The 19,167-nt window shown below is 40.9% G+C and overlaps 1 protein-coding gene across 2 annotated transcripts in view; it reads left to right on the top strand.

Annotated features, from left to right (window-relative positions):
* LRCH1 (leucine rich repeats and calponin homology domain containing 1) overlaps window positions 1-19,167 on the top strand; it is a 187,499-nt gene that overhangs the window by 75,907 nt on the left and 92,425 nt on the right. For both annotated transcript variants that reach the window (XM_068526633.1, XM_068526634.1), the window contains exon 2: window positions 15,177-15,321. In XM_068526633.1, coding sequence (XP_068382734.1) covers window positions 15,177-15,321 — 145 coding nt within the window. The remainder of the gene's footprint in view (window positions 1-15,176; window positions 15,322-19,167) is intronic.

Here is a 19,167-nt window from a genome sequence, read left to right as displayed (position 1 = left end):
ACCCCTCTTTGTCTCAGTTTCTTCATCTGAGAAACTGTAATCCGGTGGGGATAACATCCCCACTAAGTTTTTATGAGCTGATAAGCTCATAGAAAACACTCGATGTGCCTGGGAGACAGTAAGTGCTCAATAATGATTACTGGCCATGGCGACTTAATAGTACTGGCAGGGCCCGCATTTGCTGGTAGGAAGCGTCGATGAACTAGTGCCCTATGTGTGGTGCATATATATATATATGAACGCTTAGGTGGGGCAATTATTGCCCACTGACTCAGTGTGAAGACCAGAGGATTCTCATTGCAGACACTGGATAATTTTGCACCCATCATTTTTGTGTCCACTTTAGCATGGGACTAATATGCAGTTTGAACTTCAGGAGGAAAAAAAGATTTTCTAAGATTTGGATTTCAAATTGTTTGTGAAGCAATTAATAATGAAAAGATAAAAACCTATGTTGATTTCAAGTTTAAAGCATAATTCAAGAGGCTGAAAGTGGATAGACTTCTGAATATATTCCATGCACACTAGGTCTTTTCAGAACCTTTGATAAAAAGCTCTTGCTTTACAAAAATGTGAGCAACAATTATTTGTTACGCATGAATTGTAGATGAAGTAAATTGACCAAAATGAGAGGAAAAAGAGAAGTCCCAAGAAAATGAGCATTTTGTTTACATTTAAACCTTCCAGAAACCATATATTTGAAAATAATATACCAGTTAAATATATTTTCTTAAATAATTTAGATAAACTGCATTTCTATTATAGTTTCTAATAAGTGATAATGTGAAGCAGTTTCTGTTTTATTATCAACAATCTTATTACTTTTTGGTTCAGCAAGAAGCTTCCAGCTGGATCTGTAAAAAGGATACCGAAATCATCTGAAACTATTTCTAGACTTAAAATTCATGTTCCTACAATGGAACATACTATATTCAGTCACCATCACAAAAATGCCTTTCTTATCAGGGCTGCCCTAGCTAAGTGTGAACTTTAAAAATTGGAAATCAGGCACTTTGTAGACAGTCCACACTTTGTTTCGTATTTTTGCGCTAAGAAAAAAAATTGCCCAAGTAGGTGTTTCTGGAAGGAGTCAAATTTCTCAATTGCCTTGGTAGTTTAGCCTACAGTATTTTTGTTGTTTTAGGAATTGATCGTGACCCTAAGTATAACTGAAAGGATACTCATTTCTAAAGCATGGATCATGACTGGTTCCTAAAAGGTGAGTGATAATGTAGCAATTAAATGCTGTCATCGTATTACACACACTTGGTCAGGGTGTCAGTATAAAACTATCATTATCGTTGAACTGTACAATAACACACGGGGCAGAATGCTATAGTGGAAATAACACTGGATTTTGGTTCAGAAAGTCTGAATTCCAGAACTCATCATGGCTCTCAGGCCATGGAACCAAGCCTTTGGGTTTCAAGAAGTTGTGATTGGAAAGAGAAGGACGTTGGCTTTATGGTAGCAGCTGCTGGAGATCCTTTGCTAGCTCATTTTCTTTCGTCAGTTTTCACTTTTTTTCCAGGGTCATGTCATATACGACCACTCCTTATTTATATGCTGATGTCTTCCAAATCTACATTTTCGCCAAGACCTTTCTTATGGGCTCCAGACCCAAACTCCAGTGGCCAACAGACCACACTGTTGCTCCATAGATACATTAAATCAATGTATCAAAAACTAAACTCAGCATGGCTCTCCTCTCCCACCGTTAACCCACAAACCTAGTTCTTTTTTTGAGCAAGTAGCATGCTTCCGGGCATTTACCCAAGCCAGAAACCCCAAGACGCCCTCAGCTCTTTTCTTTCTCTTCACTTTCTGTGTTTAACAGAGCACTAAGCACCGCCAATTCTGCCTCCTACATGTCTCCCTTATCCATTCCCTCCTGATGACGATGGTGGTGATGGCGACGACCAGGATGACGACCGTTCTTCCCTATCCAATGTCTTTGCCTCACTTCCGGCCCTTCTCATTGCTCACCTGGATTTTTGTCGCCACTCTTCGTAACCATGCATCCCTGCTGAACATCAACCCCATGTGCCCCAGCCATAATGCCAGTGACAGTTCCTCAGCGAGCTACCCCGTCCCTCCATTCTTCCAGTGGGCTGCGCCTGTTGGTCTGGAGTGAATTATCCGCTCTGCCTCTGGTGGTCTCCCAGACACTCGTCCAGAGACTCAGCTTACAGGTCAATGCCTCCTTGAAGCCCTTCTCCACCTTTCAGAGAGAATTGATATTTAACCATGCTGATAAATATAGATCTAATTCATTGTGCATTGTCTTTGATTTCTCTTCCTCCCCTGTTGGACCCTGAGTTACTTGAGATTATGAATTGAGTGTTCTATTCATGTTGCTCTATACAACATCTGGCATGTTGTGCCCAGCTTGTAGAGACATCCAGTAAATGACTGAGTGAGTGTAGATGGTTTTACTTGTGGTGGGAAGGGATAGGGAAGATGCCACACAGCCTTGGGAGTCCCCCCCCCCCCCCCCCACCTCGCCAGCATCTGTGACTTACTGCTGAGTAGGCTTACCTGTGGTGACTTTGCTTGGCTCTCTCCAGTTAGATACGTACTCTGGGACCAGAGCTGCAAACTATAAGCCAAGACTTTTTTTTTCATCTCTGTGTTGAGCTTTTTGATAGGCAAAGGTACTGAGGTTGGACATGACCAAATGAACACAGTGAAATACGCACCTTCTCTCGGGCATTTGTATGCACCGTGGCCATCTCACTTTCAGTTCATGACCACGGTCTTCAAGTCACCCGGCACTCACTCTGTGTTTCTCTAGTGCTGTCACTTTCCTGCTCTCTTACTGATGACTTCATACTTTGTCTCTCCTAAAACTGTCAACATCTCCTCCCTCCCTCCCTCCCTCTCAGCTATTTGGGCTTGCAGGCAATCACAAGGGAACTTCGCTGTGTGCCCACCACCCTATCCACTCAGTTATCTGCATCTGTGCCCAGATCCGCTTGCTGCCTTACCTCCGTTGCTGGAGAGGAATTGTCCACGTCCCTATGGAAGGCTGCCACCTCCACCTTCTTAAGATCATCACACTGGTTCCCTCTGCTGGAGCCCCACAGGGTTCCCCGGTGTCCCTGCCGTATGGCCCCTCCTCCCACCTTAGGGCTCTTCCATTTGCTGTTCATCCTGGGGCGAGGCTCATCTCTCCAGATGTTCCCATGACTTCTTTTCTTCCTTCCTTCAGCTCTTCACTCATTTTCACTTTATTGGTGAATTCTCCCTGGTCATGCTGTTCAAATTTGCAGTCCCCTGCTCCAGACTTCCTATTTCTTTATTCTACTTTATTTTTCTCTATTAGTTTTGTTTAGGTCACACCCCACTAGAATGTAAGCTCTGGAGGGCAGGGATTTTGCCAGTCTTCACTGCTGTTTGCCCACTGCTTAGAACTATTCCTGGTACCCAATGGGTGCACAAAAAGTATTTGTTGAGTGACTCTGTTGCGAGGAAGCTTTCCCAAACGGGAAAGCATAATAAATTGTCCTTTTCCCTCTCTTAAAACTATAGGCTTCATTTGAAATTTCAAGTTTCAATTTTATCCAAAAGGTAACAAAGTTGAATTTAAAATTCCGCCAAATAATGTGTCTATTTTCAAAGAAGGACAGACAAATGAAACAATAATTTAAGGCTGCTCTGAGCATTTTTATACACATAAAATGTCATTAGTGGTAAAACTAGTATTTTTATTATGTATCAGAAGATTACTATGGATTTTCAAACAGACTGATATATAAGACTGGCTTTCTTATGGAATATTACACTTAAATATTATAGTAACTTTAGATTTCTTGAATCATATCTACTTAAAAATATCACTAGCAATATCTTTAAGGGTTTTTTTTAAAAAAAATTAAGTCTGTGGCAATGATTCCTCCTTTGACATTATCAGCAGTATGTTGAAACTGGCTCAGAACTTGTGGGTAGCTTTTTAAAATTTTGTCTCATTTGAGATTAATCAACCACTGATATAATTGACACCACATGATATAAATTTTCAAATATAAATTTTGAATTCTGTATGATTTCTATTTCAAAGTGATGGCTATTACCCTCACTCTCCTTGATGTTTAACACAAGTATTTGGGGAACTTGAATAATAGATTATCTGGCTAGTAGAACTGTGATTTAGTTCAGAGTTAATAAAAGGAAAGATTCATTTCTTTATCTTAGAACTCTTTAAAAATGTACTAATGTGTTTCCATGCCAGTTAAGAAGTCTCTTGGAGGGTCAATAATTTTATCTTTGATAATTAAAGATCTTACATGGTCTCCTGCCTGAGATTATTTACAACATTGCAAAAAACGATAATATTTGATTTGCCTCTAAAAGCCTCCTTTTAATGAGAGACCAAATCAATAATAAAAAATATAAAAGCATTCCATCCTCTTTACCTTGGGGGGGGGGTAATATTAACTTTCCTAATGTCTTTATTTGCTATTTTTAAAATATATAATAAAAGAATCTAATTACTTGATGCTTATGGTTTTCTGACGTTCTGGAGACTCTTTCACAGTATATTTGATTTCAAAAGCTAACAAAGGTAAAAATCCTGGAAAAAAATTATGGTAAGGTCATTTTTATTATAAAGGGCTTTCTTTCCAGCAAATAACATTTCTTTTATGGTTGAGCGTTTTTTTCTTTTTTTAAGAAATAAATTTATTTGTTTATTTATTTATTTTTGGCTGTGTTGGGTCTTTGTTGCTGCGCGTGGGCTTCCTCTAGTTGCGGCGAGTGGGGGCTACTCTTCGTTGCGGTGCGCGGGCTTCTCATTACGGTGGTTTCTCTTGCTGCGGAGCATGGGCTCTATGTGTGCGGGCTTCAGTAGTTGTGGCGCACGGGCTTAGTTGCGCCGCGGCATGTGGGATCTTCCCGGACCAGCGCTTGAACCCGTGTTCCCTGCATTGGCAGGCGGATTCTTAACCACTGCGCCACCAGGGAAGCCCCTGGTTGAGAGTTTTAATATTTACGTAATCAACTCACAACTGTGCCTTGTTTCATTCTGGGTAGTAAACCTGGAATGCTAGTAAACTCCAGCCAGACTGAGGCCGTGGAGTTCAAGGTTGGCCACTCTGTCTTCCTCCCTGCTCCCTGCTCTGTTCACAGGAAGTGCACTCTCTTCCTTTAGCTCCAACACACTCATGTGAGTTTGAGCCCTTAGAGCCCTTGGGACTCGCTTTCTTTGCATTCCCCAGTTACTCGTTGTGCAGCACTTGCCAGATCCCTTAATCACTAGTAACTAGTTTTCCTCTAGTTACAATGTGGCAGAGACTATCCCTGAACTGGCTGGTGAGTGATTGTCATCAGCTGCTCAACTTTAGTCCAGCAGCAAGGTATTTGTTTCATTTTAAATACTTTATCCTGTGCTTTACTGAAGTGCTCTTTGAGCTCTAGAACCTCACAAGGAAAGCTCCAGAGACTCCGTTCTCCCTCTTGCACCCCAGAGAACCCAAGGGCTCCTGCCCCGCTCACAGCACCTGAGCAGTTGCCCTTAGTCTGACCTGCCAGGGGGCTGGCCCGCACACTCCCTGTTCCCCGCCTAGGGTCTCAGCAGAGCCCCATGCTGTGTCTCCTTTGGGCTCCTCTGCACCCTCGGGGACCCCCGTTCCTGCGGTTATCTGTGACCGTGCCTCTTCTCACATGTCTCTCTAGAATTTTACCACTGGGCTCTGTGTCTCTCTTCCTTTTCTGCCCTGTGAGATTGTTAAAGCCGAAGCCATGCCCTAATTTCTTTCTTTTCTCAACTGTCATTTGTTGAGTTCCAGGCACTGCTATTCACTCTTCTTCCCAACATTTATGAGGTGCAATTGTATCAAGCACCTAACAATGGTTGGCAGTGTGATGAGTGTATATGTGTATATAGATGAGTGGATGGAGCTAGAGAACACTGTTAGGTAAGGTAAGTGCTGATTTAGTGGTACTTGGTCATAGAGCTGCCTAATAACATTGATGGTGTACATGTGCCATCTGTCCCTGTGTAATTCCCCAAAGTTGCCCCCTTCACTCAGGCTTCCAGCCTGGCATGGTTAGTAATTTCTGTTACTCTGGGAAATTATAAGTTCCAGGATAATGTTTGTATTTTGTGACCATTCTAAAAAGCATTCTTTTTTTTCAATTGTGATAAAATAACATGTAGCATAAAATTTACCATCTTAACCATGTTTAAGTGCCCAGTTCAGTGGCATTACGTACATTCATGTTGTTGTGTACTATCACCGTCGTCCATCCACAGAACTCTTTTCACCTTGCAAAACTGGAACTCTGTACCTACTAAATAATAACATCCTGCCTTCCCCCAGCTTCTGGCAACCATCATTTTACTTCCTGTCTCTATGAGTTTGACTACTTTAGGAACCTCGTATAAGTGGAGTCATACAGTATTTGTCTTTTTGTGACTGGCTTATTTCACTTAGCATAATGTCCTCAAGGACATGTGGTAGCATATGGCAAACTTTCCTCCCTTTTTAAAGCTGAATAATATTCCATTGTATGTATAGACCATATTTTGCTTATCCATTCATCCTTCGATGGAGATTTGGGTTATTTCTACCTTTTGACTGTTGCAAATAATGCTACTTAAAGCAACCATGTTCCATGAGAAAATTAGTATTTTCCTTTCAAATTAGTATTTCTCATTTTAAAGATTATTACTGTTGATGGGCTGTTTTTATTATGCCTCAGAGCGAAAGTTTTGTTTAAGCAAATGGGAAATGATTCATTATCTAAACAGAATCACTAGGGAATGGGTCATTTCGGAGAAACTGTAACCACCTAAAATGTTTTTGTTTTGAGTAATTTTACACAAAAACATTAAAAATAGACACTGCCCTGCTCTCTTGAACAGAACATTTTAAAGACAGTTTAGGGCTTCCCTGGTGGCGCAGTGGTTAAGAATCCGCCTGCCAATGCAGGGGACACAGGTTTGAGCCCTGGTCCGGGAAGATCCCACATTCCGCAGAGCAACTAAGCCTGTGCACCACAACTACTGAGCCTGCGTGCCTAGAGCCCGTGCTCCACAGCAAGAGAAGCCACCGCAATGAGAAGCCCATGCACCACAACGAAGAGTAGCCCCAGCTCACTGCAACTAGAGAGAAAGCCCGTGAGCAGCAACAAAGACCCAACACAGCCATAAATAAATAAATAAATAAATAAATAGATAGATAGTTAGATAGATAGATAGATAGATAGACAGTTTAGTTCCCAAATATGTTAACTATTGCTAGATTATTCAGCACTGTGAGTATTATTTTGGTGCTACTAGTACATTGCGCTATAATATTTAGAAGGGCTCTGACCATTACATTTAAAATTCTTAGATTTTAATATGTCTGTGTGTTTCACGCTTTGTTACTATTTTTTTTTTTTTAGAAGCACACTTTCTTATGGCTACCTCTCTTTAAAAAATCTATTTGTTGCTTCTGAAATGCAGTGGGACTGAAACAGTCAATAATAGCGTTTGTTAGAATTGTGTTTAAGAGTAAAAGCCTCTGAGTGAGCCTTTCAGAGATTCTTTAAGTAAAATGATTATACTTTGGAACAGGACTTCCCCCCCACCCTCCAATTCCATCTGCGGTGGTCTTTTAAAATATTATTTCCTCATTTTTTTGGCAACACTTTGGATAGGAGAAGTACAATAAAGAAAGAAATTTTTGCTATCAACATTTCAGTAATGCAGTTGTTCAGGAAAAGGCCACCTATAGGTAATTACCTCTTTAGTACTTTGTGGGCTAAATAGGTATCAGCTGCTAATAAAATCCCCCAGGCCAAGAGTCTGTCATTATATCCTTTTTGGCATTTCCCAAGACTAATTTCTGTATCTTATTTCCTCCTTCAGCTTGGGAAAGGGAGCTTTCAAACCAACTCACAGGTTTTTCACTCATAATACACAATTGTTTTTTTCTATTCTTTCATCTCTGATTTATTATTATCATGAGGCATTTGTGCATATGGTGTGCTTCATGTGCTTGTCAGCTAGATTTTAAACTCCTTCGCAGCCCAGGCCTTTTTTCTTGCTAGAAATACTGCATTTGGAACCCAGCATTAGCTGACATAATGATAGAGACTATTCTTAGAGTCCTTCTTCCCTCTGTGCCAGGTACTGCTGTAAGGACTTTATATGTATCTTCCCATTTAATCCTTCCAATAATTCAGCGGAGCCAGTACTATTATTATCCTCATATTACAGGCAAAGAAACTGCGGCATAGAGAAATTAAGTAATGATTGCCAAGTCTACACACTAAGTGGTGGGATCAGGATTTGAACTCCAGCTGTCTGACCTAAGAATCTGCTTTCCTACCACATTCATTCAATGAATATTTATTAAGCTCTTACTGTCTACCGGTGAACAACGTAAAGATCCCAGCCTTCATGGAACTTTCATTCTAGTAGAGGAAGAGAGAAAATTAACAACCAAAATACATGAGTAAATTGTATGCTATTTTAGAAGGTTATCCAAGTGCTAAGACAAAAAAGAAAATGTAGCACAGAGGGAGGGGGGTTAAGATGGACATGCTGACATTTTAAGTAGGTAATCAGGGAAGACTTCGTGGTTCGTACGGAGGAATTGTTTAACAAATCTCTAGCATTTGACAAGATTTTTTTTATTGATCTCTTAGAGATGTGGCATGAAATCTTGGTTGACTCAACTCAAAATTTTTATGAATCCTCTTATTAGTTCTGCCTGTTTAAAACTGGAAGTGTCTGGTGGTTTTATCTCCAGAGTCAAGGATGAGTCAGCCCGTGGGCTCTGCTTCACTGCCTGGAGTAGGCTTCCTTACTCCAGAGCATTTCCAAATGTGCAGTTGTCCCGGGAGTGGCCCATGGGGGCTGACTCACGGGGCTGGGTGGGGCGTCTGTGCTGAAAGAGGAGGGGCAGTCCGACACCCAGGACATTGTGGAGCGCTCCCCTGTAGAAGGATGTAGCTGAGATTCTTCTGGAGAGACCCCTGCCTACCTAGAAGAAGAGGGATATGGATTGTCCAGACAGGGCAAGTGGCCCCAGACCATCCTTCCACCCAAGGATTATCTCTGAACAGTGGACCCAGGAGGGACCAAGCAAGAGGGTGCAGATGGCCTGGCACAGAGTGTCCCTTCAGTACTAGGAAGACAGTGGGTCCCATATGCTTGTCTGTGGGTCAGGGGTTTAGATTTATATGTGAAGGACACATATTTCACCCAATTATTGAGGCATCATGATAGGTGCTAATAGGCTAAAATTAAACTTCCATGATAACATGTTTATCCTTCAACTCAAAACACGTCTCATTTGGTCCTTTCGGAACTGGGCATGATTCGACCGCCAGCGATCAGGCCTTTTCTTCTGACCAGAAAGCAAGACGTTGCAAATGAGGTTGCCAGCTGTGCTGGTCCATTAGGCTTCTGCTGGCGGCTGTGGCGGCTTATATAGCTCAGGATGTCGTCGGTGGAGGGTGGGAGGCCCCCGTCCAGTCCCTCCTGAGGCACCACTTTCCTTTTTTATACAAAAACAACATCGTGCCTCTGAGGGTGCTGACTGCATCCCAGATTCCACTGACTGTTTTTCTACCCTCCTCTGCTCATTTTTATTCGTTTGGCTACTTTATTTTAGGGCTTTGCAAAGCTTGTTTTGGCCGGGTCGAAACTTATTGTTTTATTTCTGGCTGCTCTGCTCTCATGTGAACGTTTCAATTAAGAAGCAGACACGAGGAGGCCGTGGTTCTGGAGTTCCGGTTTGCTGCCCCGCTGTTTGCCCAGAGCTGCGGTGGACCCCGCTCCCCAGGGCCAGGCTAGACCGCTGGGCAGGTTTCCAGCAAGGAAGGACGGAGTCCAGCTCGGGGGTAGGCAACCGGGCACCATGACACACGCTCTTCTTCCCGGAGAAAATATGAGGACCTGGTCCAAGATCACTTACTTTTAGTCCAGAGCTTTGGGATCATTTAATGCCTCCTGATCAGGCATCAGAAACAGATCTGTTATGATTGTTTTTTTTTAAATTAGAGATACGCACAAGAACAACTGACCTTCCCTAATCGCAGTCCTACAAGGCTGACCCAGCAGTGGTTCAGAACTACCTACTGGTTTAGTTCTTGCCTCTGCCACTTACTAGCTCTGTGACCTCAGGCGAGTGACCTAACCTCTCTGGGCCTTGGTGTCCACACATACCAGGGAGTTATAACAGCACCTGCCTCCCTAGGTTATGGTGAAGACTCAGTGAGGAAAAAACCAAATTTTCTCTGATCGTAGCCAACCGATGATACGAAAACTCTATTGCAGATCGGATTTTTGTTGCTCTGATTGTATCCAAAAAACAGTTGAGTTGGAATTTAGAGTAAGAATCTAATTGATCAGTGGTTAACTCAGGACTGGCACAGGCTTTCTTTCCCAAGCCTGTTGTCTAAACCGGGCCCTTCCTGGGCCTGATCGCCTGTTCCTAGGAGAGCGCCGCCTATTGGTGGGCCTTGCTTTAGGTAGGAAGCTGAGAGGGTGGATCCACCAGTGTTTCCCCTGGGCTAGTGGGGATCAACTGGATATACAGGGATGCCCAAGTCACACCCTAGTACTTCTGGCCATGGACCCCAGGCTTCAGGACTTTTAAAAGTGATTCCAGTATACCAACGAGATTGAGAAATGCTAGGCAAATACTTTATTTAGGGAAATAGCTCATAAGTGGGTTCATTTATACCTGCATGTATTTATAACAAAATTAGAGCAATAAACAACAAAAGTAAACACAAATTCCTCGTCGCTGTTTATCTCTAGTTTAAAAGCTTACTTATCTTTCTGTCACTCGGAAAGTACTGGGCTTTTCACAGCTCCTGACCCGTTTGCCCAAGCTGGTTTGGGTTGTATTTCAAAATAAAGATACAAATTGCCTCCTTAAGACTTGCCTGTTATCTTTGAGCTCTTATTCTGTCTGTCTTTCCTGAGTTGGAGAACCTTCATCGCTCCCATCTTGGTCTGTCTGTAGTCATGACTGGGGCAGCCAGACTCCTGCTTGAGCTCTCTCTGCCTCTGGCATGGATCTGCCCTTTCAGAGTCTCAGTTAGGGACACTGGCATCTGTGGGCACCATGAACTGACCGTATGCTCACGTCTTTAATTACAACTAAGTCCTGGATCTCTTCCTCCTCCTCCTTTGTGTGTGTGTGTACGTGTGTGTGTTTTAAAAGAGGGACCACACCCCATTTTAGTTCTTCGCTTTCAGCTGATAGGAAGAATTTTTTTTTTTTTTTTAAATTTTTATTTATTTTTTATTTATTATTTTTATTTTTGGCTGTGTTGGGTCTTCGTTTCTGTGTGAGGGCTTTCTCCAGTTGCGGCGAGCGGGGGCCACTCTTCACCGCGGTGCGCGGGCCTCTCGCCGTCGCGGCCTCTCTCGTTGCGGGGCGCAGGCTCCAGACGCGCAGGCTCAGTAATTGTGGCTCACGGGCCCAGCCGCTCCGCGGCATGTGGGGACCTTCCCAGACCGGGGCTCGAACCCGTGTCCCCTGCATTGGCAGGCGGACTCCCAACCACCGCGCCACCAGGGAAGCCCAGGAAGAATTTTGAACAAACTGGTATGTCATTTGTTCCATTGTTCATAATCGGATTATCCACTCTGGGTTATCAAAGTCAAAACATCTTAATCCAGACTGACTTCCCCAGCCTTTCTGGGCATCTTTCCCATTGCGGGTTAGTGGATGCCCAAGGATCCAAGATGATTTCTGCGTGAGCCTAAGTAAATTATAGGAAAGCAAACCTGCTCGTTTCTTCGCACCCTCTTTTTCTCTTCCAATAAGAAAGTCAGTTGAGAATTAAATGATATTCAGACCCAAGCAGGAAAAAGTTAAGTCAGGTATTTGAAAACTGATTCTAAACCTCTTTAGTGAAAGAGAGTGCTTATGTAACATTAGGGTAATTGGCAGTTGAAGCCAGAGTTTCTACTTCCCGAGTTTCCTGTAGCCACTTCCAGAATTTAGCCCATCAGGTGGCACATTGTTTTCATTACTTTCTCTTTTGAACTTAATGTTTGTAACTTTCTTATCCTCTTGAGTCTTTACACAGAACATGTTGACTCTGTTTTTAATTGCATTTTGGGCAAATACAAATGCAGTGAAGATGTACTCACCAGTATCTTCCTAATAATCTATCCTGTGGGACACATCATGATCTTGCAGAGCGGTCTCACGTGGGGAACTCAGTCGGGCCTTGCGGTTAGACTTGCTTAGGGGTGAGTACGAGCACTTATTTCTGCGGCTTTGGACAAGTCACGTAAGCGCTTTCTGAGCCCAGTTTACGCATCTTTAGGTTGGTGGCGACACTGCTCCTTGCGTTGGTTTAAATGAGGTACTAGATGCAAAGCTGCAGGCATGATGCCTGGCTTGATGGCAGTGCTCAAGGGACGATAACCTTTACCCGTCTGGATTTTAGCTCTTTATTTGTACTTTTTTTTTTTTTTTTTTTTAAGCACAATTAGAACCTTTCACCTTATGGCTCAGTTCAGGGCCTGCACCTTTCATCTCTCAAATGATAAACTTTAAAAAAAAAAAAAAAAAAATTATCAACTAATTAGTTAATTTATTCATTTTGGGCTGTGTCGGGTCTTCGCTTCTGTGCGAGGGCTTTTCTCTACTCGTGGCAAGCGGGGGCCGCTCTTCATCGCGGTGCGCCGGCCTCTCGCCGTCGCGGCCTCTCTCGTTGCGGAGCGCAGGCTCCGAGACGCGCAGGCTCAGTAGTTGTGGCTCACGGGCCTCGTGGCTCCGCGGCATGTGGGGACCTTCCCAGACCGGGCCTCGAACCCGTGTCCCCTGCATTGGCAGGCGGATTCTCCACCAGGGATTGAGCCACCAGGGAAGCCCTCAAATGATAAACTTTTTAAAAGTAGCCCTCTGTGTTTTTCACTTCTGCAGAAATCGTGGACTAAGCGAATGTTGGTGAAAATGTCAATAATCTGGGTAGTGATCCTAAACAAACAGGAAAGGAAAACTTCTGTCTCTTTCTGTCTTTCAGCTCCGTTTTCATTTAATCTAGGCAACTGTTTCTGTTGATATACAGGCATTGAAAGAATCTAAGCTACATGTAGGTTTTGTAATTTCTTCCCTTTTAATTTAGAAACTGGTACACAAACCCAGGATGATCGGGGCGCGTTGCATAGGTAAATTCTCACTAGCTCAGTGGACACGGAGGTGTCTGTTCATTTGGCTAGCGTTGTAGGTTCGGGCATGACAGGTGCCCACCATTAACACCTTATAACTTTATTTATAGTGGATAATATAATACTCTCAGAAAAAGAATTCCTAGAAAAATACAGAATAACTCAATTAAAGGATTAGGGCGATACTGTTGGCCAGACCCTGGACAGCTGATAGTTTTGCATGTGATTTTCCTATTGAAATTCTGAGAGACCTTAAAAGAAGTTTACTGCAGTGTGAATCATAGAAGAAGGGGAAGGGAAAGCAAGGATGAAAGTGGAGAGATGATCATATACTATTTCACATTTCACTCTTTTTATATGATGATATGATGAATTGTTGAAATAATATTTAAAAATCCTTATATTCCTAGAATAAATCCCACTTAATCATAGTATGTTAATCTTTTTCTGTAAGTGCTTCATTCTGTTTGCTCATTTTTAATTTAGGATTCACATCAGTATTTAGAAAGGAGATTCATATGTAGTTTCCCTTTTGTGTACTTTCTTTGTTGGGTGATGGTATCAATATTATACCGTGCTGTTTAAATAAGAATTTGGAAACTTCCCTTCCTTTCATATGGTTTGAAATGGTTTAAATATTATCAGAATTATCCCTTAAAAGTTTCCTGGAATTCCCCCTCTGAAGCGATCTAGACCTGTTTTTGTTGATTTATGTGTTTATCTATTGGAAGGTCAGTCAGCGAGGTAGCTTTTTGACTTACATTTCATTATAATATTGACCTATTTAAGTCCCTCACCCACATAGTGTGATTCCTTAAGTGTATCTGAAATATTATCTACTGAACATCTTCAGTTCATACTGATTAAGCCCCTGCTAAATAAGGGTGAGGTGCTCTGTTGTTGTTGAGTTACTGTTTTCAAGAGTTGGTGGCTCTTTTTTACATTCAGTGTTTCGTGGCATTTCACAGTCATGTTTACCATTCCCAGATTTGGACGTTAAGGACAATTCCATGTTTTTATTGTTGAGATGGTGATACTGTAAACTGTACTATATGTTTACATTACCCTGTAGACCATTATTACTGTCTTTGGTACACTTGGCAAGGGAGCCAGTTTTACTGAAGGTCATGCGGCAGACATAGTATCATCCATCCTTCACAGACACAACTGATTTATCTCTCTCTTGTACATTGTACATGCTCAGTAATTCTAGTGAATGAAATACCTTAGTATCTACTATGTGTTTGTTTGGGAAAGGTATAGAAGACATGTTCTGAGAGATAATATGTTATGAATGCAAAATTGAATTAAATGAATGAAATATTAAGGTAACTGTGTATTCAGATATATTAAAGGATTCAATTTTACATATTTGTCCAGGGGAAACATAATTTTCAGATGGAGCGAAAAGTAAATGTTGATTCGGTTGCCCTTATACCTGGCCTGAATTTACAAATTAATATAAAGAGCTAGGACTTCCCTGGTGGCGCAGTGGTTAAGAATCCGCCTGCCAATGCCGGGAACACGGGTTCGAGCCCTGGTCCGGGAAGATCCCACATGCCGCGGAGCAACTAAACCCGTGCACCACAACTACTGAGCCTGTGCTCTAGAGCCGGCGAGCCACAGCTACTGAGCCCACGTACCACAACTACTGAAGCCCGCGTGCCTAGAGCCCGTGCTCTGCAACAAGAGAAGCCACCACAATGAGAAGCCTGTGCACTGCAACGAGGAGTAGCCCCCGCTCGCCACAACTAGAGAAACCCATGCGCAGCAACAAATAAATAAATTTATTAAAAAAAAAAAATAGAGCTAAAACTATTTCAGCAGTATTTTTGCTTTTCTATATGAATTGGCCTATACAACCCTAGGAAACGGGAATCACAATGCCATAGTAACAATGGTGCAAAAAATGATAGTGTTGATCTAAATGTAGATGATCATGTTTATTTTAAAATGTGTTAAGGAAAAAGTATTGATAGTTGATAAGATTGTATTGGATTATGTTGAAGAGTTATTAACAAGATATTTTTTCCTTTTCTCATAGATTTATCTAAAAACAGACTGGTTGAAGTTCCAATGGAATTGTGCCATTTTGTATCACTGGAAATTCTTAATCTGTATCATAATTGTATCAGAGTCATTCCGGAGGCCATCATTAATCTGCAGATGCTGACTTACTTAAATTTAAGGTAGGTTGACTATACAGGTTATAATCAAATTCGATGGAAAAAAAAATTGCTTGCATTTCCATCAGTTTTTTTTTTTTTTTTCTTTTTTTCTCTTTGATCTTTTCTGATCACCCTTTGAAGTACATCACATGAAGATCATTGACGAAATATCTTTTCTAATACATTTGTGGTGCTGTTAATTTCGGTTTTGGCACTAGACTTCTCTGAATGTCAATAGGACAAGATGTTTTGGTTTCTTAGAACAATTTATACAGCATCATTTATACGTTGTGACTATTTGGTACTTGGAAACTTGTTGATATATTTTCTTCGGGTATTGATGTAGATTTTGGAGGAGGAAGGATGAAGGAAGTGGACAAGGTTTAGGGGTTGGGACAAATTAGGGCCTTGCAGGTTTGGGGGGTTATTGGTGCCATTAGATTTGCTACCCAGCGCTGACTGAGCCTGTTTACTTTAGGCCACTGGAGAAAGTTAAGGAGGAGCAATGAGCAACTCCAGCAAGATATAAAGTTTGCTGTCTTTAGCCCATTTAAATTAGGTCAGTGTTTGCTGAGGATGGGTCAGTGGTCTGTATTGACTCTGATTAAGCACAACACAGTGTAACCTATTAATGCACTAAGTAGCCCTGAAGTTAAGAAAGCTAACTATTTTAAGGTCTAACTTTTAGACTTTGCTGCTGTGACTGTCAACTTCTCTGGGCAGATTTTGACTCCTTGTTTCCTAAAGTCTTGACTCACATCTGGGATGTCAGAAGAGAAGGGGAGCTGTTTTATCAAATCTATCTCTACTATTAAAACAAAGTTGCAAAGTTCAAGCCTTTGTGCAGCCTTCACTCTTGTCAGTTGCATTATCTTAATGTGCAAAGAGTAGACCTAACTAGCAAGGCTTGTGCTGCGTAACAATATGCCAAACTTTAAAGGGCAGGATTCCCAATAAACCAGGTATAGCATTAATTTATGATAGATAATAATGTCATTTATTTTTTTAGGGTTTTTGTTGTTTGTTTGTTTGTTTTGGTTGACCACTGAGAGTTAGGAGTCTTCTGCAGCTTTCTTTGAAGTCAAAAATGGGTTTCCATTGCATTTCGTTAGGACTGCATATCTTTTTCCTTGGGAGTGAAAAATAAATCTTGGTCATGTTTTTAAGTGGCTCTTATTTTTGGTAAATAAGATGTAGGTTACTATTAGGATAATCTAGAGGCTCAACATGTGTAACTTTCATTTTTCCAGGTTTCTAGTTCATTTGAGTTTTCTTGTGTAAGAACCATTCATGCTGTTTCTTCTGCAACAGAATGTTGATTACCTTGTTGCCTGATGGAACCAGTAGAGTGGTGTCTATAGATATTGGCTCATTATCTCCCTAAAACATCTGCCTTCTAATCCCAACCCATATAGGGGAAATAACCCAAGAGCTATGTAGTTGGTGTGTTTACTTCACTTACCTACTCCTGACACTTTCACCTCCAGCAGCCCTGCATGCAGCAAGTAAATAGATTTAACCTTGCATTGTTGTTTTAAATATATATACACTGAGAAACTTTTGGATATAGATGACATATTTCTTCTGGCATGATGTAAACTATAAAATTCTACAAATACTAGAGAATCTATTCTTAACTTTGTATTTTGCTTTAAAAGCATTAATAAAATTTGTTTTGGTAGGATGATTTTTATGTTGAGCCTAGTTGAGGGTAGAATAACGTTGCTGTCTTCAGATGGTAGAAAGACTGTATTGGAATATGAATCTCAGGAGTCTTTAATTCAAGAACAGAGAGAATTTGTTGAAACTGACAATGGTTGAAGAGGAAGTGTTTGGAGTATTGTAAACAAAGTTTTGTGGTGAATTTCTAAGTAAAGGAAAGGAAAGAAATAAAGGGATCATTAAGCATCCAACTTTTTAAAGTTTGTTTTCTGCTTGTAATGGTTTGCTTTCTCATTGGGTTTAATATCTCTTTATCTTTCGTCCTATTTATATAGATCATTTTTATTTTGTTTTGGTTTTCTTTGCTCACATCTCCTACTTTAATATTACCATGTTTTAAGACATATTCTCTAGTGTTGAACTCTTTAAAGGAATTGATAACTAAATGGAGAAGATTGAGAAAAAGTATGTCTCTTACTTTTCAGAGATACAGTATCAGGGTATATGAAAAATGTATGTATGTCCTCTAATCTCTTTGAAAGCCAGGTACTATATATATGTATATAACTTTTTTTTTTTTTTTAATAAATTCACTAGGTTTTTAAAAAAATATTTACTTGTTTATTTATTTGGTTGCACCAGGTCTAAGTTGCAGCTCACTGGCTCCTTAGTTGCAGCACATGGGCTCCTTAGTTGCGGCACACGGGCTCCTTAGTTGTGGCATGTGAACTCTTAGTTGCAGCATGCATGTGGGATCTAGTTCCCTGACCAGGGATCAAACCCAGGCCCTCTGCCTTGGGAGCGCAGAGTCCTCTATCCACTGCACCACCAGTGAAAGTCCCTATACATATATAATTATTTTTGATGCCTTCTATCAAATTTACTTCATGAATGTCAACGTGTAATATAAAATAGTAACACAGGGCAATCTGTAAAGTGACCAGGAGATGGTCATCTTGTTTATTCAATTATTAGGCCTTTAATTCCTGTTTGATTATTGGGTTTAGTTGAAACATGTCCTCTAGGAATTGGACCCTTGGAATTGAGTTATTTCTCAGTTTGGGAATAATTTAAGGTGGAATGTTATATTTGCGTAAAATATTTATTTGTAGCTTGTGAAATGGTAGGTGACTTATCATATCTGTTTATCTCCAAATGTATAATAGTATCTAGAAAATACCAGTGCCATCTAATTAAATTGTAAGTCTTCTAAGAGATGCTGAGTTATAACATCACATGATAGTCGTGTTGTCTATGTGAGTTTTTCCTGTCTTCAAACTCCCACCTCCACTCCCACACCCCACCTCCCCCCCAAGCTGGTAACCAGGAGGAATTTAGAATGTTGTGCTTGTGTGTGATCATGACAGACGTCCCCTTCATAACAACCAGGGTTGAGCACTGTGGCCTTTTCATGTCTTTTCTACCCCTCATGAAAACTAAGTCAACAACATAAAAGGTATTTCTTCTTGGGTATGGTGAAGAGGCATGGTGGAATTCTGTTGACTCTTGGCCTTTGGAGGAGAAACTGCCAATCCATTTAATTGCAAAAGAAACAAGGCACTCAGGATGCTGCAAAAGGACTGCTTTGTAGGAGAGCTGCCGAGTCCCCTTCAATCGAATTTTTTTTCTGTGATAGTTACAAACGAGATATTATGGCAGTGAAAAAAAACTCATATTCCCTTTTTTAGTAGTCCATTTGATTGAGTGATTGATTATTTTTTAATTGGAGTATAGTTGATGTACAGTATTATATAAGTTACAGGTGTACGACATAGTGATTCACAATTTTTAAAGGCTGTGCTCCATTTATAGTTATAAAATATTGGCTATTTTCCCTGTGTTGTACAATATGTCCTCGTAGCTTATTTATTTTATACATAATAGTTTGTACCTCTTTATTTCCTGCCCCTATATTGCCCCCCACTTCCCTTTTCCTACTGGTAACCTCTAGTTTGTTTTCTATATCTGTGAGTCTGTTTCTTTTTTATTATATTCACTAGTTTGTTTTATTTTTTAGATTCCACATATAAACAATATCATACAGATTTTGAAAGGACATTTTCTAGACAGAAGCATTGAATCAAATTGTCACTAATTTAGATGTGTTGGGGAAGTCTGTATAAATTTCAGAAAATTAAAGAAATACTGTAAATTACCTTTGAGCACACAGTGTAGATTGGCTCAGATATAGCATGGTGTGAAACA

This window comes from Eschrichtius robustus, chromosome 18 (genome assembly GCF_028021215.1).
Source record: "Eschrichtius robustus isolate mEscRob2 chromosome 18, mEscRob2.pri, whole genome shotgun sequence".
In the NCBI taxonomy this organism is placed as follows: Eukaryota; Metazoa; Chordata; class Mammalia; order Artiodactyla; family Eschrichtiidae; genus Eschrichtius; species Eschrichtius robustus.
This window is presented reverse-complemented; position numbering and strand designations above follow the sequence as displayed.